The sequence below is a fragment of the Vipera ursinii genome (assembly GCF_947247035.1).
Source record: "Vipera ursinii genome assembly, chromosome: 2".
NCBI lineage: Eukaryota > Metazoa > Chordata > Lepidosauria > Squamata > Viperidae > Vipera > Vipera ursinii.
Genome location: NC_139513.1, coordinates 273,465,482 through 273,487,428, shown reverse-complemented (window position 1 = coordinate 273,487,428; position 21,947 = coordinate 273,465,482). Strand labels below are relative to the sequence as shown.

The following is a 21,947-nucleotide window of genomic DNA, read 5'->3' as shown; positions in this document are numbered from 1 at the left end:
CTCTATTGTCTGGAGTTATTTCCTGTTTCAAGCTTTGTATTTCCTTTGTCACGTATTCTGTCTTGAGCCTAGGTGTGCCTCTAGGATTCTTGATGGTTGTATGTCCTATTATGTCCCTTTCTTCCCTGGGGCTGTGGCTGATGTTGAGTCTAGAGATCTTTCTTCCTAATCCCAGTTTCCTGACAAGATTATCACATCTGCATTCCTGCAGACTTGGTTTGTGCTTGGGACAGAGAGACTTGGGGGCAGGGTTGGTTTCTGCTTTTAAAATCCTTTAGGGAAATATATTCTGCCCTTTTAATACTTCCTTCTCTGGGGAGCTGACTTCTCACAAAACCCAAATCAATAGTGCAAAATGTCCATGTGTGGTAAATTTTATTTGAATTTGAAAATCTCAGTGAAGCCACATTTCAGATTTCTTTGTAATCTAAACATGGAGTCTTTAAAAAATAAATTATGTTTTGTCATAATTTATATAAATCTTATATAATCAGAAAGTTAGTGACCTTTGTTTTTTCCAGTCAAATTAAAGATGGACAGCCTTCTTTGAAATATTTTTGACTCCAACAGCATACTTTGTGGAAGAAGCCAGAAGAGAGTCAATATCATTTATAACTTTTGAAGTTTTTTCCAGAGACTCAGATATGTTCTTGATACAGACATCCTCTGCCAAAAAGTCTTCTTCTGATACACTTTCTGTATCTAAATTGGATGACAGATTTCTTCCCACAGCTGAAATCCTACCTGGAATATTGCTGTTCTCGACTAAAACTATAGTATGTAGTTAAGGAGTAACATGATGCTAAAAACAGTCACTTCCCTCTTCTCTTATTCAAATTAGAAGGAACGTTGTTTTTTACTGTACCGGGTTCTGCAATGCCAATATACATGTATATAAAATTTTATAAAAATTTCCCTTAGACTGTGTCTGTAAATTTGGAACACAACTAAACAGGGATATCACAATTTAGAATTTTCTTTGGAGTATTTCATTAAATAAGAATGCAGATCCATAGCTGATGATAACTACAGTATAACATAACAAACATTGTCACAAGGAAGTCCGTAGCATGTGAATGTTATTGTTCCCAGCTATTCTATTGATGCTTTGATGTCTCAAACCAAGAATTATCTATTTTAAGAAGTATTGTGGGCATTGAAAAGATATAGAAATGGATACAATTGAATCGTCTTATTTTTTCGAGCTCAGCAGCAACTGACCTATGGGGAAAAAGAAAAACCTAATTAAAATGAACATTTATTTTCTTGGTTGATACAACGTTAGCAAAATCTGGTAGAATAGAATGGCCCTCTAAAAGTGAACTTTAACAGTTCACTTTCTTTCATTACTTCCATTTAACATACTTCTACAAAAAAAATGAATTGCTGGAAAGTGAATGCACATTTCACTAATTTGCAGAAGAAACTATACTTTTAATTTAAAAAGGGAAAAGACCCTTGGAATATTGAGGCCGAGATAATAAATCTAATGGATGGATTTTACAAAGCATCACTGCAAATTTGAGATTATTCTGAGTTATTTTAATTAAGAAGAATACCAGCTTTGTTCTTGAATGGATTCTTTTGTATTGGTACATGACCCTCTGTCCTTGTTCAGGCTTTTGCACCATTCCACCACTGTTGTGATATATCTGCATTAAAGAAAAAGGTTTTGTTACATCTGGTGTAAATGAGAAGCAGCTTTTAAGGACTTGTGGCAAATGTGGAGCATCTTATGAATACCAATCAAATTAGTAAAAAGTAGTGAAAACTAAAGAGCAGAACAAAAATGCAGGAGAGTCAGTAACTTTTATGGGCTTATCAGCAGAATGGATAAGGACTACATGAAAGTGATTGTGACATAAGGGATAGGAGGGACGTGTGTTTGATCTTAGAAACCATTTAGGCAGCAGTACAAGGAATATAATTTTCTGGGATTATCTGCTAATATAAGGATTGCATAAATTTTAATGTGTCATAAGACAAAGAATTCTGGATAAAAAAATGTAATTCTTGAAGAAATATTCCAGCCATCTATCAACAACTATACACTACGTTAACATCTGCCATATTTTAAAAAGGGCTTTACTGCTAAAGTAATTTGTAAAATAACTTCCACCACCTTGGTTTTAGAGAGGTTGAACTGGATCAAATCTCCTAAAATCCCCCAGAAGTACCTCTCATAGGGCCCAGGATGATCGATCTGGAAAAGCTGTTGTGCTCCTTCAGGACAAGTCAGTTTACACCAACCTGCGTTGTTCTCCTGAGGATTCTTGAACAAAGGAACAAAAAATAAAACAGGAAAGAATGTCTACTATCCCTGTCCACTGTAATTTGTTCTAGGTCATGTTGATTTCCTAGTCTGTTTCTAAACTGGGGACCAGCTTCCTGGACCTTCTGCAAGATCTGCAAAATTCCTTTCTAGTTTAAGTAAGGCAGTGTTGTACTCCCTGTGTAGCAAGTCTCTTCTTTGACTGCTACCTGCTGGCAAGCTAAATGAAGAATTGGTTCATTCCTTTAAAAGAACCACCCTCAACTAGTTGCAGAAGGGGTTCTGCCATACTTATGATTGTGTTACTTTTGAAGACTTGGAAAAAACCCTTATTAGAGTAGGGGAGCTTTTCCTTCCATTCTATATACCCTGTCTGTCTGTTAATGGCAATGAGATGGACCCTGCCCCCCTCCCCCCGATGTCACATGACCAGAAGGAAGTCCTCAAAATACATGGTGAAGAACATTCATGGAAGACTTAGACTCTAAATATCACACGGAAAGACGCTGAACTACTCAACCCAAGACCGAAAATGTTGGAGATACCTTGCTGCCCAATATGCTACATTGCATGGGAGGGTATAATGCCAACTGTGTTAAAACTATTTCTTTTGTATTTACAATGCTCCTGTAGCATGTATATGTGTATAAATAGAATATAAAATAAAAAGTCTATCCTGGGCAGTGTTGAACCCTGGGTAGGGTAGGATATTTTCATGTCCTCCACCCGCCCCCAAAAACCAAAGTTGAAGTCCATGTATCTTAAAGTTGCCAAGATTGAGAAACACTGTTTTAGATGGTCATATATTAAATAGCCAATCTTAAAATTCCCAAGTTCGATAAAAATTGTTTAAAAGATGGGAACTCTGCACGTGGGGACTTATTCTGATCTGATCCGATTTATCCAATGATCCTTCTTAATAGTTCTTTAAATGTGGCTCAATGGGTTAGGACGCTGAGCTTATCGATCAGATGGTTGGCAGTTTGGCGGGTTGAATCCCGAGTGCCACGTAACAGAGTGAGTGCCTGTTACTCGTCCCAGCTTCTGCCAACCTAGCAGTTCGAAAGCATGTAAAAATGCAAGTAGAAAAATAGGGACCACTACGGTGGGAAGGTAACAGCGTTCCGTGCGCCTTTGGCGTCTAGTCATGCTGGCCACATGACCACGGAAACGTCCTCGGACAAGCGCTGGCTCTTTGGCTTTGAAATGGAGATGAGCACTGGCCCCTAGAGTTGGAAACGACTAGCAGGGGAACCTTTACCTTTTTAAAATATAATTTACTTTATCTATTGCTCACCTGTGATCTTCCAGAGTGAAAACTGAAATCCCACTCCATATTCAGGACTGTCCCATCACAAAATACAGCATACACTTTCTTATCTGAATATGCAAAGAATCTTCCTACATTAGAAACAAATGTTTCAGCCACAGGGAGTGGTAACACTTCTCTTCCACCTGCTTCAGAAGACTATTAAAAAACAAATGAAATCAAATAAGATACATTTTAGTTGTACCAGTTATCTGATGCTAATAGTTGATTGTCATATTCATACCTACCAACTTCCAGCAGCAAACATTGTAATTATGTGTTAAGGAAAGCATGTTTTCAAGATCATGTTGAAGAACTCTAATTAGAAAAATAAAAGAGACTCAAACTTCACTTTAAGTTGCAAGCATTTAAAACATTTAAATGTATTACTGTTCATTGCTGTTAGTTATTGCATATTAACTTGATCTTAATGTTTTGAAGTTCTAAATTAACACAGGATATTTTACCTGTTGGTTCACTAATTAATGATTAGTGAGTAATGATTACTTTGAAAAAATACTTATTGTTACAATATTTTTAATTCTCTGCCTTAGTTATTCCTTGCTTTTTGTTTTTTCTGTTTTTCTCCTTGACTGTATTGCTAAATATCTGATAAGATAAAAACATTTGGGGGGAAAATTATAATAGCCAATTTGTGGCCAGCGCCTTATGCTAGAATAAGCAGTAGGGGGACAGGTCTATTGTACAACTGTGTGATGATTTGTAGTAAAGCTTGGCAACCTTTTAAAATTCCCAGCTATTCTCCTTCAGAATCAAAATAGATTTGTTTTATATGACATCCAGACCCAGGTAGTCCTCGGCTTACAACCATTCATTTAATGAACGACGACACTGAAAAAAATGATTTATGATCAGTCTTTGCACTGATAATTGTCATAGCATCCCCAGAATTAATCCAGGTTCGTGGATTTTCGTAGTTTGAATAGTTTTCATTAACTGGTGTCCTTTCGTCAATGTCACTGAAAAAAGCGACTCAATATTATTCCAAATTACCTAGAAAACTGAGCTCAAGTGGCATAATCTAAATAAATGAACAAATGCTGAAAAGTAAGCAAAGTACCTCACCTTACTGACTGTGTTATAATTGTCCATACAGAGTAGAGATTCCCAGGGACATCAGGTGGGAGGCCACTTACAGAGTACGTGGTTTCTTCTCTCTAAAAGATGAATGTAAAAGAAAAAATAAGTATTTACAAAAGCACTAAACAACAAAGCAAGTACAACAGATCATTAAACTACTGGACTCCAAGTCAACAGTTGTTCATTATACAGTTTAAAGCAATTTGTTCCTTTGGTGTTACATTGCTCTAACAATCTCTTGTTTTTTTGTGGCACATGCCACACATAATTGTAGGCGTGATGCTTTCTGATGGCAGCTCTGTCAAAAAAAAAAAACCTAAAAGTGCAAGACTGCCCAAGACTGTTGATAGGTGTAGGGATTCCAAGATGAACATAGAGCACCTCGGTTCTTACAGTAAATCCAGAAATTAATGCGGAAGTAGGATTATCTGCTCGGAAAAGAAAAAAAAAACATGGTAAGCACTGATGGTGGGGAATATTCTAGGACAGAGGTAGGCAACCTCGGCTCTTTTATGACTCGTGGACTTCAACTCCCAGAATTCCTGAGCCAGCCAAGCTGGCGCAGGAATTCTGGGAGTTGAAGTCCACAAGTCATAAAAGAGCCAAGGTTGCCTACGTCTGTTCTAGGAAGATGGGAAGGTGGATAATATAAGAAGAAACCATGCTACCAGTTTGTTTGTTTTTTGAAAAGGTGTTTGGCCGCTGATTCTGAGATAAGGGCTTTCTTAAGGTAGAGTTAAGGGTCATTATTATTTTTTTTCTCCACCCCAAACCAACCCAGCAATGCCCTCGCCGTGATGTCCCGTTGCCTGGAGGCGGTCCATGTCTGGATGGGGAGAAACAGGCTTCGTCTCAATCCTGCCAAGACTGAGTGGCTTTGCGTACCAGCATCTCGGGCTAACCAAACTATTCCACCTTTAGGTTTAGGTTTTAGGTTTTATTTAATTTATATACCGCCCTTCTCCCTGGGGACTCAGGGCGGTTCACAGGGCATATATAATTACAATACAAAAGTTAAAATAAGATTAAACCAATGCCCAAATAAAAACGATAATACAATAATAAAAACAACTATTTTAAAAACCCAAATATTCCCCCATCAGGCCAGATCAGCTAATTCGAATAAATGGGTCTTCAGACCGCGACGGAAGGTTCGGAGGTCAGATGTCATCCGGAGCTCCACCGGTAGTTGATTCCAAAGTGCCGGAGCGCCCACAGAGAAGGCCCTCCCCCTGGGGGCCACCAGTCGGCATTCTCTGACCGGAGGCACCCTGAGGAGGCCCTCTCTGTGGGAACGCACAGGGCGGAGGGGAGTTGACGCCGGCAGCAGGTGGTCCCTGAGGTAACCCGGACCCATGCCATGTAAGGACTTGAAGATCATAACCAAGACCTTGAACCTCACCCGGAAGACAACTGGTAGCCAATGCAGCTCGCGGAGCAAAGGTGTAACATGGGAGTACCGGGAAACTCCCAAGACAACTCTCGCGGCCGCATTCTGTACCAGCTGGAGCCTCCGAGTGGTCTTCAAGGGAAGCCCCATGTAGAGAGCATTACAGTAGTCAAGGCGAGAGGTCACGAGCGCATGAGTGACCGTGCACAGGGCATCCCGGTCCAGATAGGGCCGCAACTGGTGCACCAGGCGAACCTGGGCGAAAGCCCCCCTAGTCACGGCCACTATATGGTCTTCCAGGGTTAGCCGTGAATCTAGGAGGACTCCCAAGTTACGAGCCCTATCCACGGGGGGTAAGAGCTCACCCCCCATAGAAAGAGATGGAACATTTTGAATGTCCCGGGATGCCGGAATGCACAGCCACTCAGTCTTGTCAGGGTTGAGTTGAAGTCTGTTCCTCCCCATCCAGACCCGAACCGCCTCCAGGCAACGGGACATCACAGCGAGGGCATCACTGGGGTGGTTTGGGGTCGAAAAGAAAAGTTGGGTATCATCGGCATATTGATGATACCCAACTCCAAAACCACGAATGATCTCACCCAGCGGTTTCATGTAGATGTTGAACAGGAGAGGCGAGAGAACCGACCCCTGAGGAACTCCACAAACGAGAGACCTAGGGGCCGATCTCTGCCCTCCTGCCAACACCGACTGCGAGCGTCCCAGGAGATAGGAGGAGAACCACTGAAGAACTGTGCCTCCCACTCCCAATCCCCTGAGACGCCGCAGCAAGATACCATGGTCGATGGTATCGAAAGCCGCCGAGAGGTCTAATAGGACAAGGACAGAGGAATATCCCCTGTCCCGCGCCCTCCAGAGATCATTCACCAGAGCGACCAATGCCGTCTCCGTGCTGTACCCGGGCCTGAAACCCGATTGGTAGGGGTCCAGAAAATCCGCTTCATCCAGGACCAGAGGGAGCTGATGCGCCACCACACTCTCAACAACCTTCGCAAGAAAGCGAAGGTTGGAGACTGGACGAAAGTTGTTCAATCCAGCTGGGTCCAAGGCAGGCTTCTTGAGGAGAGGTCTCACCACCGCCTCCTTCAAGACGGTGGGGAAATAACCCTCACTCAAGGAAGCAGATATAACCGCCTGGAGCCAGCCTCGTGTCCTCTCCCTGGCTGCATAAACCAGCCAGGAAGGGCACGGGTCCAACAAACATGTGGAGGAGCTCAGCCTCCCCATAATCCTGTCCACTTCATCAGGGGTCACAGAATCAAACTCTTCCCAGGTAACATTGACAAGACCGCCCGTGTCCTGATCGCCTGACTCTGCCCAGTTGGAGTCCAGACCGGTCCGAATCCGAGCGATTTTACCCGACAGATGTTGACTAAATTCCTCGGCACGACCCTGCAAGGGATCCTCCCTCACCTCCTGATTAAGGAGTGAGCGAGTCACCCTAAACAGGGCGGCCGGGCGATTATCTGCGGACGCGATGAGGGTGGAGAAGTAATTACACCTCGCCACCCTCATCGCTGCGAGATAAGACCTAATATAGGTTCTTAACCGCAACCGGTCGGGTTCGGATCGGCTAGACCTCCAACGGCTCTCTAGGCCCCGTTTCCGACGCTTCATCTCCCGGAGCTCCACATGATGGGGGGTGAGGTGTTACCCCCCGTTGATAAGGCTCGCAACTTAGGCGTCCTCCTGGACTCACGGCTCAATTTTGAAGATCATATACGAACTGTGACCAGGGGAGCTTTTGCCCAGGTTCGCCTGGTCCGCCAGTTGCGACCCTACCTGGACCGAGATGCCCTACGCACAGTCACTCATGCGCTCGTGACCTCCCGTTTAGACTATTGCAATGCTCTCTACATGGGGCTGCCCTTGAGAACCATTCGGAGACTACAACTGGTGCAGAATGCGGCCGCGCGAGTTGTGATGGGGGTTTCCCGATACTCGCATGTAACACCTCTACTCCGTGAGCTGCATTGGCTTCCGGTTGCCCTCCGGGTGAGATTCAAAGTGCTGGTGATGACCTATAAAGCCCTAAATGGCTTGGGTCCGGGATATTTGAGGGAACACCTGCTGCCAGCATCAAGTTTCCTTTGTCCAGTGCGCTCGCAGAGGGAGGGTCTTCTCAGGGTGCTGCCGGTAAAAGATTGCCGGCGGATAACACCCAGGGAGAGGGCCTTTTATGTGGGTGCACCTACCATCTGGAACCAGCTGCCCGTGGAGCTCAGGACTGCCCCTGACCTACGCTCATTCCGCCGGGACCTGAAGACTTGGCTCTTTGAGCTCTCTGACCCAGGCTGAGAATTTTAACTGGGGTTTTATTTTCAGGGATAATTTAATCTTTTAATTCTCTTTTAACTTTGTATTTTATATTGATATGATTTTAAAATGCCCTGTAAACCGCCCTGAGTCCTTCGGGAAAGGGCGGTATATAAATCTAATAAAATCTAAAATCTAAATCTAAATTATGTTAGAAGCAGTCAGGAGAACTTGCTCTTTGTTATCTTCTGTTTCATGAAAGGAAAACCAAACCACGGTTGCAGGTCTAGACATCTCACATCTGATGGATATAATTGTAAGAACCTTACATACAAAGAACTGGATATACAGTATATGAATAAATAAGTAAAAAAAATCACTAGATGTACCAGCAGTCTGTGCATTCTCTTTTGTCATCTGCAAAGGGGCAAGAAAACTCTACTGTGTACACACATACACACAAAGTACCTGTCCCTCCCTCCCTCTCTCTCACTACTTTGTTAGCATGTATTCGTGGTTCTTTATCACGATCCTCATTTTAAATGTGCTAGTTTTACAATGTTCCTGAAAAACAGTTATCATAAAATATTCAAGAAAAGACTTATTTACTGTTATGTACCTGTTTCGTTTGTTGATTAATAGAATAACGAGTGAAGTATTTTCCCAAAAAGAAACCTTCTGATTTAAAGACTGATCCATCACCAGGATAAATTTCTATGCGTCTAAGTCCAAGAGAAAACCTAATAGAAAGTATGGGATATTAGCTCCACTATGTTTTTATTATCCCAATAGGCTATCTAAATTAATTGTAGATAAATCCAGCTCTGATTCTGGAAGAAGGCTAACAGAACGCCATGGGAATTTAAAAACATTCACTGTTTATTTATCCATGAAAGAATTACAATCTGTAATTAAATACTGATATTAAAGAAATACCAAAAGGTTATACAAATTTTCCCATTCTCCCCGAACAATTAATAAATCAAAGTATTATTAAAAAAACCACAGGGTTAAGGAATAGGAAAAAACCTATGCTAAATGTTTTAAATCATGAGATCTTAATTTTGAAGTGACTCCCAAGATGGGCTTGGTAGTCTAAAGGCAATGTAATATGTTGTAGGTATAAGCCTTTAAATTTCCTTTCACACATACCTGTAAATAATACCCTTGCTCCAAAGTACTTTGATAGGCTGTGAGTATGAGTGATATCCATCCTCCTCCTGTTTTTGTTCAAAAAAATCAGTGAAGGTCCACCTGTGGATCATTTTTTAAAAATGTTTTATTATATTGTTATTAGACGTACATAAATACAGGGGTATTTATACAGTGTTGATGAGAGATTATGAAAGTCTAATGTTTAGATGACTTAGACTATTAGATAGAAAAAAATGAAAATGTGGGAATATTAATTATGATTTGGATTTTTGATATTAATAAGCATAATAATAAATCAGCCTGCCATAGAGGACCTGTATACTGTGCGAGCCAGAAAGTGAGCTGAGAAAATATCTACAGACCCCTCACATCCTGGACATAAACTGTTTCAACTCCTCCCCTCAGGACACCCCTACAGGGCACTGCATGCCAAAACAACTAGACACAGTTTTCTCCCCGTGCCATCACTCTGCTATACACATAATTCCCACAGCACTATCTATGTCTGAGGGTATCTAACCATGTGGCAGGACTGTATTACTACTGTCCTCCTCATCTTTCCTATTACATATTCCTATTGGTATCTTATGACTATCACTTTGTTGGGTGTATCTTACGATTTATGTTTGTTTTACGATTTATCACTTTGTTGCTTGTATGTATAAAGGTAAAGGTTCCCCCGCACATGCGTGCTAGTCGTTTCCGACTCTAGGGGCTGGTGCTCATCTCCGTTTCAAAGCCGAAGAGCCAGCGCTTGTCCGAGGACGTCTCCGTGGTCATGTGGCCGGCATGACTAGATGCCAAAGGCACACGGAACGCTGTTACCTTCCCACCGGAGTGGTCCCTATTTTTCTACTTGCACTTTTACATGCTTTCGAACTGCTAGGTTGGCAGAAGCTGGGACGAGTAACAGGCGCTCACTCTGTTACGCTGCACTTGGGATTCGACCCGCCAAACTGCCGATCTTCTGATCAACAAGCTCAGCGTCCTAACCCACTGAGCCACCGCGTCCCACTTGTATGTATACTGAGGGCTTATGTACCAGAGACAAATTTCTTGGCCAAGAAAGAATGTTCTATTCTATGCTATTTAGATTTTACAATCCAAAGTTGAATCTAATGTGAGAAACAGCTGCAAATTACATCAAAGGATTTGTTGTACAATAATGGTTTCTGTCTTAAAGGGGAATACTTAATATTAAGAACTCAAAAATCAATGAATTAGAATCCTTAAAGCAACTTCTCTTATTTGGTCCTTTCCAGATATTTGGATACAATTATTCCAATTGTCTAGAGTGCCTACAAATTCTGAAACTGACATGCCAGTATATCTGGAAAGCAATCAGATTAGGGAGGATGTTTAAAATTGAAAACAAGTGCTTAACCACAACTACCGTAGTAGTAAACCTTATTTGTTTTTAGAAAGAAATTGGATTAAGCAATTATTGGAACAGATCCACAATAAATGAAATATACACAATATGGTACCTTTAATGATCTCCTGCATCACTTCACTTCATTTTTTTTAAAAAAACCTTTAATTAAAAAAAGAAGGGGCATCTGGCTTGCTATAAAGCAAAGTGTCAGATTCTACAATCATTTTTAGTTACAATAATGTTTCTGAGTTGCACACGTTTAGAAAAAAACAAAAACTTTGTTTGGAAATGTACCTAAGTAGGCATATAAGCATGCAAATAACAAAAATTACCACGATGACTCATATTTATTGGACATTTGTGAATAACAGCCTAGCATTTTCCTGTTACTGGGTTAAAGTAAGGTTTTCATTGTATTTGGCAGTTTTTAAAAAGACAGAAATAGAGGATACAGACATTTGAATGTATAAAACTAATTTACCTGTGTAGAAATGGAGCATGACAACTGAGAGGTAAAGCTGAAGGTAAACAAGTAACTGTGTCAGCCATTCTGCATTCATTAGCAAGATCCAGGCTTAGGCTATCAACTTCATTCTTTCCTTTGTTAGAGCCAACTTCATTTCCACTATGTGATTGATTGATTCTTAATGCTAATGACAAAGGGTACTTCCATTCTTCAGGGCAGGATGACACTGATATATGCTGTATAACCCTACAATATTCAAATAAACTCTTCTGGGAAAACTGGGATATCGTGTCTTTTTGCACAGCACGTGAACTGTTCTCTTGTACACAATTTTCTATACTTACATTGTCCTTCATTTTTGTCCCTAGCAGACTTGAACACATTTTTAAGTCAGAGCTTTGGCTGGAACTTTCATAACATTCTTGGGTTGACTTACAGGAGCTCCTGTTAGAAAATGATAATGGGATTGATAGTCCCTTGCTTACTTTGCATAAAAACTCCACGGTAAATTCTTGCTGAAGCTCTGGTAAAAAAAGAGAAGCATGTCCATCTAAAGATGTGACTTTCACACTGCCATTTAGCAGACGCATTTCTTCATTAGCCGTATGAAGGCCAGGCCATCGGGCTTCAGTGACATCTGTGAAAATGACCTGCAGAAGAGATTAAGTCTTAAAGTTCTGATAGCTTACACTTTCCCAAAGCCCTGCCAACTGCAGATCAAAAGTGAAGACGAAAAAAAAATGCTTGTACTTCTCTGTTCATATGCTTGTCTCCAATAGGAAAGAATACATTTAGATTAACTCAAGATATTTTCCTGAACTGAGGAATGGAAAAGGACAGGGGACTATATCTAACCACACTTATTCTGGCATAATGCACATTTTTCATCACAACACTTTTCTGTTTTACTTTTTTCTGGGATGAATCTTCTGGTCTTAGAAATCGCCAGCTACCAAGATGGTATAGAGCAGGCATGTCAAACTGCCAGCCCGCGAGCTGGAATGTCATGCCAAAACTGTGCCAACCCCACTGCTGGCAATGGGGAAAAAGTCCTGATATGTTGCGTGATGTCGTGAGTTTGACATGCCTGGTATAGAGGTGCACAGCTTCCCACTTTGGAGGTCAATATCCCGAATTCAATTTCAGAGAAGGAAATTCACCATCCTATGGAACTTGGAATGCTATCTTAGGAGGCATAAGATTGTAGATATAAATAAATATCAATAAGGGAATAATGGGAATAAGGGATGCAGCTTGCAACATTACAGTTTATCCAAGCAAAGATAATTTCCAGGAATTTTCAAGGATTATTATGGATAACAAAAAGATGGTAATATTACAAAATTAATGTTCATATAATTTAGGTGGTGTTTGTGATAAAGAACTTAAACCTAATGCATTTCTTCTAGCTGCAGTAAGATGATATCAGAGCTTCAATAGAGGAATTAGGATTTGATTAGAAAAGCAATGCCACATAGGCCAATATAACTTTTATTATAGAGTTATAGTAACAGAATCTTGCAAGTCTGAAAGTGCTTCTTTCCTCTTTGCCTTTATCTTCTTGTGAACTAGGAAGGCATTTGTCTGAGACATGTTACATTCTTGCCTTGGACTCAGGCCTCTTTTATTTGACCATGGCCTTGATAGCAACTCTTCTTCTTGTCCCTCAAGGCCATTCCCTCTTCCCTCTACAGATAAAAATGATTCCTGTACCTCCTTATAGAGGGTACAGCTATATATATAGCTGTGTGTGTATATATATATATATATATATATATATATATATATATATATATATATATATATATATATATATATATATATATATATATACATACATACATATACCTATTCTATATTTTTAAATATAGAAAATAGGAATGGATTAGTTTTCTTGATGTAATTATTTATAAGGAAATTATGTAAATCAGATTCCAATTATCAAAATGTACACATTTCAGAGACGAAGTAATACCTTAAAATAAAAACCATGTTTTATCACATATTGTTAAGAAAATATAGAACTGCTTCATTGTGGATTTTAGGATTACTTGTCAGTAAGAGTGAATAATTACTCATTTTATATATATTTACACCGAAGGCTTGCATAACCAAATAACTAACATGCAGAAGCAAGTCAATAAAGAGTTCAGAACAGTGAGTGACTCAGATCTGTGGTAACTCTGAGTCAGATGCTGTTATTATATAACAAGCCTGAGAACCTGCAATAGAGGTGAAGCCCCACTTAGTCCACCAGTAAAAAATGAGGTGGTGAATTAGGGGGGCTCACATGGAAAGCATCACCCTATCGAACCTAGTATCAAAGCCAATCAGTGTATTTCCCAAAGTAATTGAATGCAATACTCAAGCCTGATCTGGCCAATTGGGAAGTCATTATTGGATAATGAACTTCCAATAAATCCCCTGACATCAAGCACGATTGGAGAAAATTGGCAGCGAGGCTGTAAAGCAAAAGGTGAAAGCTCCTGGCCCCTCTGGGATTATGGGTTTCCTGATTTGTCAGCTATGAACTATGACTAAAAAAGTAACTGTATGAGGAAAATGTGTTGTGCAAACACAGGTAATGTGTACTAAATTTATCTGTCTTTCCAAAAGAATCAGTATAATTATATGTTACTGTCTAATAAGCCAAGAAGATAACACATAAAATTAGCCAATTAAATATTACATTGGAATCTGTTTTTGTTTGCAAACATATATTCAAAACTTACATTTTTCTTTTCTTGAGGTATAATATCTGAAGGTAAATACGGTCGCTCAGAATATTGATTTCGGAAATCTATTGCCCGCAAGAGCTGTTCCTAAAAAAAAAAAGGAAAGAGAATTTGATTTTATATATTGGAGAAACAACTTAATTCTTATTCCATAGCATTATTGTTATATTTATACAAGAATGACCATGAAGGTTCTATGTTCAGTTGCATTGACTTGTAATGGAAAGTGAGCAACATCCATCTATCCAGTCTTCTGAAACGTAAATTTACTGGTATTCAGGTCTGTGCCACTCAATGCTGTGTCCTGAAGAAATGACTTAGAAGTCTCCTTGAGCAAAATAAAGACTATTCTATTATAGTGGGAAAAGGGAAATGAGGGTATAATAATAAAAAATAGACAAGCTTAAATTTTATAACATAGGTAAGAAGGGCAAACCCATGGCTATTAAAGATAGCAAACATAAGAGGAAGTTGAACAATTTGCAAGGATAAATTTCTGCCTGAGACACTGAAGAGCTATTGAACAGAAAATAATGATGGTCCCCAAGCTTCTATATTTAGAAACCTTTCCTAAACCAACTTGTCTTTCAAGTAATTTCTGCACATCCTCCAAACTCTCTCATGTTTGAACCAGGAAATATTCTAGACACGTTTCCCAGTTTATTATTATCTCATATGAACAAAATATCTTTCTAAAACTGCATGCTACAAAGGAAGATTTATTCATACCATTCTTCCCATGAAGTGTTCTAGAAACAACAAGATTCTAACTGGATCAGCCCAAAAATTTCTTTAGTCCAGATTTGTTCTTGTAAAACAATGGGCAGCTAAATACTTATGGGCTGCCCAAAATTAGAACATGAATAGGACAGTATATAGGGAGTTCCAAAAAAACATCTACTTCTGCTTCATTGACTATGCTAAAGCCTTTGATTGTGTGGATCACAACAAATTGTGGCAAGTTCTTAAAGAGATGGGAGTACCAGACCATCTTATTTGTCTCTTGAGAAACCTATATGCGGGTCAAGAAGCAAGTGAGAACTGGACATGGAACCACTGATTAGTTCAAAATTGGGAAAGGAGTCCGGCAAGGCTATATACTGTCACCCTGCCTATTTAACTTATATGCAGAGCACATCATGAGAAAGGCAGGGCTAGACGAATCAAAAGTTGGAATTAAGATTGCCGGGAGAAATATCAACAGCCTAAGATATGCAGATGATACTACTCTAATGGCAGAAAGTGAAGAGGAACTAAAGAGCCTCTTGATGCGGGTGAAGGAGAAGAATGCAAAGGTGGGCTTGAAACTCAAGAAAACCAAGATCATGGCATCCGGCCCTCTCAATTCCTGGCAAATAGATGGGGAAGAAATGGAGGCAGTGACAGATTTTATTTTCCTGGGTTCCAAGATCACCGCAGATGGGGACTGCAGCCAAGAAATTAAAAGATGCTTGCTCCTGGGGAGGGAAACTAGACAGCATACTAAAAAACAGAGACATCATCACCCTGCCAACAAAAGTGCGTATAGTCAAGGCCATGGTTTTCCCAGTTGCAATGTATTGCTGTGGAAGTTGAACCATAAGAAAGGCTGAGCACCAAAGAATTGAGGCCTTCGAACTATGATGCTGAAGAAGACTTCTGCAAGTCCCTTGGACTGCAAGGCATTCTAACTGGTCAGTCCTAGAGATCAACCCTGACTACTCCTTAGAAGGCCAGATCCTGAAGTTGAAACTCAAATACTTTGGCCACCTAATGAGAAGGAAGGACTCACTGGAGAAGAGCCTAATGCTCTTGAGGGCAATAGAAGAAGGGGACAACAGAGAATGAGGTGGCTGGATGGAGTCACTGAAGCAGTAGGTGTGAGCTTAAATGGACTCCAGAAGATGGTAGAGGACAGGAAGGCCTGGAGGAACGTTGTCCATGGGGTCACAATGGGTTGGACATGACTTCGCAACTAACAACAAGAACAGTATAATGATCATGGGTTTGATCCCCAAAATGTCAAGAACACAAATGTAAACTGGGACTAATGCAACCTACAAAAACAGTTTACACTTTGGAATGCTACTGTTTTGAATTCTAGGGACTCCTGGCCATTACAGCCCTGGTATCAGTCAGTATTTTAGAAATTCAAAATGTATACAACTCTTTAATTGGATTGTTTTGGAGATTCAACATTGACTTCATTGAATATCTTCTAATACTACTCTCCATTTTGTAGGTGGTGTTTTGGCATACAGAGTAGTAACACTTACGTAATAATGATTGGGAGTGATGATAGAACAGGATTGAATGGAGCCTTATTCTGCTGGTATGTCAGTGAAGAATTGACCCCTGTTGATATTTCAGAATTGCCAATTTTTTTGCTCAGCTCTTTGAATGGCTTTTAGAGTTTAAGCAAAACATGTCCTATTTATTTATTTATTTATTTATTTGATTTATATACCGCCCTACTCCTAGAGGACTCAGGGCGGTGTACAGGGCAATAAAATAAGAATACATTAGATAAATAATTTTAAAACCCAAATCCATCAGGCCAGGCCGGCTTGTTCGAATAGATAAGTTTTTAGATCACGCCGGAAGGAGCGAAGGTCGGGGGCCATCCGGAGTTCAGCTGGTAAGCGGTTCCAAAGGATTGGAGCACCCACCGAGAATGCTCTCCCCCTGGGGGTCACCATCCGACATTCTCTGACCAGTGGTACCCTGAGGAGGCCCTCTCTGTGGGAACGTATAGGACGGAGGGACGATGACGCCGGCAGTAGGTGCTCCCGTAGGTAATCCGGACCCATGCCATGTAGGGCTTTGTATGTCATTACCAGCACCTTGAATTTCACTTGGAAGGTAACTGGAAGCCAGTGCAGCTGACGGAGCAGAGGTGTAATATGGGAGTATCGGGAGACCCCCAAAAGAACTCGTGCAGCTGCACTCTGTACCAGCTGAAGCTTCCGAGTGGTTCTCAAGGGCAGCCCCATGTAAAGAGCGTTGCAATCCTATTATTCCAGAGCAGGCCATCTTTCTCTCCTGCTTAAAGAAAAAAGATTTTGTTTATACCCGATAGAGACTAATAGCAAACGGTGTCCTCTGACGAACTCTTTCCGGTGGCTGCATTGGGTGAGCAGAGGGAGGAACAGCCTTTTCAAATAAGAACTCTGATCCACATGGAGAAAGGAGCAATCTGGAACCATCTGGATAGTGGACTTCCACTGAATTATCTTCATAAAGGATCATGAGACTTTCCGACCCCATCACAACAATAAAAAACACAGGGTTTTTACAAAGTGAATCTGTGAAAGGAATCACAACTGATTATTTAGTGTATAGTGTACGGGTGTGGAAAGGAATGGTGCAAATATCAGTAATATTACAGGCAGTCTTCACCTATCGACTATTTGTTCAGTGGCCGTTCAAACTTACAACGGTGCAGAAAAAGGAGATTTATGACTAATCCTTAACGTTTTGGCTACTACAGCATCCCCATGTCAAGTGATTGCAGTTTGGGTACTTTAGAACACGCATGCATTTAGTTACTGCACTCTGTAATCACTATTTGCAACTTTCACAGCTGGCTTCTCACAAGCAACCTCAATGGGAAACCAGCAAGAAATTGTGATCATGTGATATTGCACTTAACAACTATGGGTGATTCACTTAACAACTGTAGCTGAAACTGATGAACTTATGTCCTAAGTCAGGTGCAGGTAAGAACTATTAACTCTGCATCCTCAGTAGGGAGTACACAGCCCCTATATGGTTGAATTCATCCACAAAGCAGTTGTCAGATCATTACTGCTATACTGTACATAAAAATGCATTGTGATTAATTTAATAAATCAGTTTCAGTTTTTATCCTAGATTTATTCTTTTTTTATTTTATGGTTCCACCTATTTGTTGCTGCTCTTGGTCTGTGTCCTTCTTTTTACCACTTTTTCAGGTGAAAAGAATGGCTTTCAGGCATGGTGGTGTTTCTTCTTGTGTTCTAAAGTATTCCTTTTATTGTTGAATTTATGCAAAAGTTGAGGCTCAGGCTCGGATAATATCCATGAAATCACCAGCAGCTCAGATGACTTGGAGACTGTATTTTTACTAACTTACAATTAAAGTTGTGGAGCAAGACTACAAATAGACCCTATCCATTTGTGGGACTCCTCAGCAGTTGAACTGCTGCATAAAAATCAAAGGATTTATTTGGAAATAAAAGTAAATGGCTAGGATACCTACCACACACAACTATTCTGATCAGAATTTGAGCACTACGGAAACTGTTCTACTACAATTTCCTCAAAAAACTAGATCATCGGGGAACAAAAGGAAAGTTATTTCACACGCTCAATGAACCCTCCAAATTTGCAGATACAACCCACCTTAATTAAACTTTTATTAATAATAATTTACTGGGAACAACTTATATCTTGCAAGGATACCTTTAACACCATCAGCATCTGCCTATCTCAAGTCCTTGGGAAGGGCTTGATATAGGTGGATAAACATGCCAAAAAGGTAAAGGTAAAGGTTCCTCCGCACATGCGTGCCAGTCGTTTGCCGACCTTCTGATCTACAACCTCAGCGTCCTAACCCACTGAGCCACTGCGTCCTTAAACATGCCAAACCCAGTCTAAATATCTGGCTGACTCTGCAATGGACCATAATAATCTGGTGGTCCCAGTGGTTATTGGCACACTGGGTATCATACCAAAAACCTTGGAGGGCACTTAGAAAATACACTTTGGCAAAATTTCTGTCAATTCCCAAAGGATATGCATAGTGCACTACACCAATACATATCCTACGTTCTTGTGCGTAAAGACTTGGCAGCTGTGACATCACATTGTTTTAATAGATAATAGTTTATTAAAATTACATGCCACCTAACTCTCAACGACTCTGGGTCGTCTACAACAAAGCCATTAAACAATAAAATAAATAAAAAAATAAAGATAAAGATAAAAAATGGCAAGCGGTATGAGACCAGGCGTGCTTAAGACCTCCAAAATAGAACGGTGCGAAGATTTTTCAGGGTGAAAGGCTAATATTATCTCCTACTAGCTAGAACAGGGGTAGGCAACCTCGGCTCTTTTATGACTCATGGACTTCAACTCCCAGAATTCCTGAGTCAGCATAGCTGACTCAGGAATTCTGGGAGTTGAAGTCCATGAGTCATAAAAGAGCCGAGGTTGCCTACCCCTGAGCTAGAAGTTCCGTTGGCCTGGACCTCTCGCGCAACACATTCGGACGACACCAGAGGAGGGAAGAGCTAGCTGGTTGCTCACACGCAATATGTATTCTCCAGCAATCCGCCGAGAAGAGAGCCTTCCACTCCTCGGCAACTCGGCGGCGGGAGGCAACGCAGCGCCTGTTAATCGAGCTCTCGTGGAACTAGGAAACCCAACATAAACAACGTACCTCGCTTAGGGCAGAATCACTCCACTAAACTCCTTTCCTCGGCGTACGAGGAGCCGGGAAACCAACGAAAGAGCGCGGGGCCAAAACACTCGAGGGGCGGCGCTAAAGAGGCGTTGGTCAGGATTCGAACGGATTAACGCGCCTCTTTAGGGAAGGCGGAGCTTTCGGATTTGCGGCGCCTCTTGCTTTCTCTCAGTTAAACCAGTTTCTGGAAAAGGTAGCTGCTTCTCACTGCTAAGTCCTTCCTGGATCAGAAAAGTTGGGGGATTCTTGCAGGGGTCTTCAAACTCGGCCCTTTTATGACTCGTGGACTTCAACTCCCAGAATTCCTCAGCCAGGCATGCCTGGCTGAGGAATTCTGGGAGTTGAAGTCCACGAGTCATAAAAGGGTCGAGTTTGAAGACCTCTGGTTTAGAGATCTAGTATGATTTTATATGGAACCACGCACACCCCCGTGAAATCAGCTTATAGGTTTTGAATAAAGCAAAGGGCACCTCCATTCTAGTCAGTGGATGCAATACTTGGAAGCACCATCTAGGCTAGGGCCACGGGGTCCGATCGTTTTAATACAGTAGTCACTGTCATTTCCTGTGGTCTCTGATGGACATTAAGTGAGATATATCCAGTGTTCTTCCTTTCTCACAAGCAAACTATCCCCCTACCCCACAAACAGAAGCTTTTCTTTTTTGGGGGGAAAAAAACTTGGATTCTGTCTTCCAACATTCATTTTCTCTCTTCCATTATGTAATTTTTGTATTGTAAAATTTGGTGAGCATGGTGGAGTTCAAATCACACATTAAGTGATGTATCCAGTTAACTTTGTTGGATTGCATAATACAGGGCTTTTCAACCAGTGGTATGGGTACCACCTGTGGTACATTGGCACCTGGCAGGTGATATGCAACCATCCTAGAAAAGTTGTAGCGGAGGGGAATGAGCTGAACCGGTGGCAGCACCACACAAGCCTGAGCGAGAGATGGCTGGAGCTGCAAGGCTGTCAGGGCTCAGTGGAAGCGCCAGGATCAGTGCCAGGCTCCAGCTGAGCCCAGAAGAAGCGCCAATAAGCTGGAATGTTGCAGCATCTCCAGGGTCTTGTGATTTACATTCAGATGCTTGGCAACTGGTTCATATTTATGATGGTCAGTGTCCCAGGGTCATGTGAAGTGACCAAAACCTGCTGCAACCACCCAGCAGAGGGGGGGGGGAATAAAAACCAAACAACCCCCACTCCACCTCTGCTGCCAATCCTCAACAGAAATGCTTACAACAATGAAAACTTCGGACAGGAGGAAGTGTACCGCCCGGCAGGCAGGTGTCTTGCTCAACTGTGGCTTGGAGGGCACTTTTTTCAGTGCCATTGTAACTTCGAACAGTCACTAAGCAAACTGTTGTAAGTCGAGGACTACCTGTACTTCATCACTTTTTTCCTTTTTTGGGGGGGTGTCATCAAGTTTTTGCTAGGCGACTGGTGGTACTTGGATGTTGCCATATCCTAAAAATGGTACAATGGGTGAAAAGGTTGAAAAGCCCTGGCATAATATACTAACCATACAGTCCAAATTCACATCACACAAGTCCTTTTATTGTAAAAAAAAAAAGTGCCGGAACTCACACACATAATACAACCCGCCTTGCCTACCCTACATGGTTCCATCCAAAAAAGGTGCCAGAACTCCGTTCTGGGCGTTCTATGACAAAAAAGCCCTGGGTGCTGGTTTGTGGTTGAAGTATGTTGTGTAAATACTGTTCCTTGCAGAGGATTTAGTATTCTGTACTGTTGGAACTAAAACAAACACATATAGGACATATGCATGCAGTCCTCAGTTTTTCATTTTTTTTAAAAAAGTCTGAAGATGAAGCGGGTGGAACCCTGAAAAGCAGGAGCAGCGCAGCTGTTTTCTGCAAGTAAACAAGATATTGAAATTTGTGTAGAAATAATTGACTCGTGAACTGTGCTCCCTCCAGTGATCATAGGACAACAGAAACCTGCTAAGATATATCAAAGCCACCATGAGTTACTTCTGCCTCCTCACCCAGGAAATGCTGTAGGGAGGGTACAGGATATGTTTATAATTAAGCCACTAGAAGTTTTTACCATTCTAACATATAGGTAAAGGTAAAGGTTCCCCCGCACATGCGTGCTAGTCGTTTCTGACTCTAGGTGCCGGTGCTCATCTCCGTTTCAAAGCCGAAGAGCCAGCGTTTGTCCGAGGACGTCTCCGTGGTCATGTGGCCGGCATGACTAGACGCCAAAGGCGCACGGAACGCTGTTACCTTCCCACCGTGGTGGTCCCTATTTTTCTACTTGCATTTTTACGTGCTTTCGAACTGCTAGGTTGGCAGAAGCTGGGACGAGTAACAGGCGCTCACTCTGTTACGCGGCACTCGGGATTCGACCTGCCAAACTGCCGACCTTCTGATCGACAAGCTTAGCGTCCTAACCCACTGAGCCACCGCGTCCCTAATTTC

The 21,947-nt window shown here is 41.4% G+C and overlaps 1 protein-coding gene across 2 annotated transcripts; it reads right to left on the bottom strand.

Moving 5' to 3' along the window:
* Window positions 1–358: 358 nt before the first annotated feature.
* LOC310633749 (uncharacterized protein C5orf34 homolog) lies at window positions 359–19,534 on the bottom strand. 2 transcript variants are annotated; one of them, XM_083351620.1, is made up of 13 exons: window positions 19,479–19,534; window positions 17,129–17,361; window positions 14,075–14,164; window positions 11,358–11,992; window positions 9,499–9,600; window positions 8,966–9,086; window positions 4,668–4,759; window positions 3,830–3,899; window positions 3,570–3,740; window positions 2,178–2,272; window positions 1,560–1,652; window positions 1,181–1,221; window positions 359–771 (listed from the first exon to the last, which is right to left on the bottom strand). In XM_083351620.1, exons 2-13 carry the CDS (start codon window positions 17,321–17,323, stop codon window positions 527–529), a joined length of 1,950 nt encoding a protein of 649 aa, XP_083207746.1. In that variant the 5' UTR covers window positions 17,324–17,361; window positions 19,479–19,534; the 3' UTR covers window positions 359–526. The 2 variants fall into 2 exon arrangements, with proteins under 2 accessions (XP_083207746.1, XP_083207747.1); XM_083351621.1 differs by lacking the exons at window positions 17,129–17,361; window positions 19,479–19,534 and adding an exon at window positions 16,333–16,470.
* Window positions 19,535–21,947: the final 2,413 nt, after the last annotated feature.

Bases quoted from the DNA above. Each gene is read 5' to 3' on its own strand.
- LOC310633749 (XM_083351620.1), bottom strand. From the start codon at position 17,323: ATGGGGTCGGAAAGTCTCATGATCCTTTATGAAGATAATTCAGTGGAA. The intron at 11,993-14,074 runs GTAAGTTTTGAA...TCTCTTCTGCAG, and splicing joins TACCTCAAGAAAAGAAAAAT to GTCATTTTCACAGATGTCAC. The intron at 9,087-9,498 runs GTATGTGTGAAA...ACTTTCTATTAG, and splicing joins AGCAAGGGTATTATTTACAG to GTTTTCTCTTGGACTTAGAC.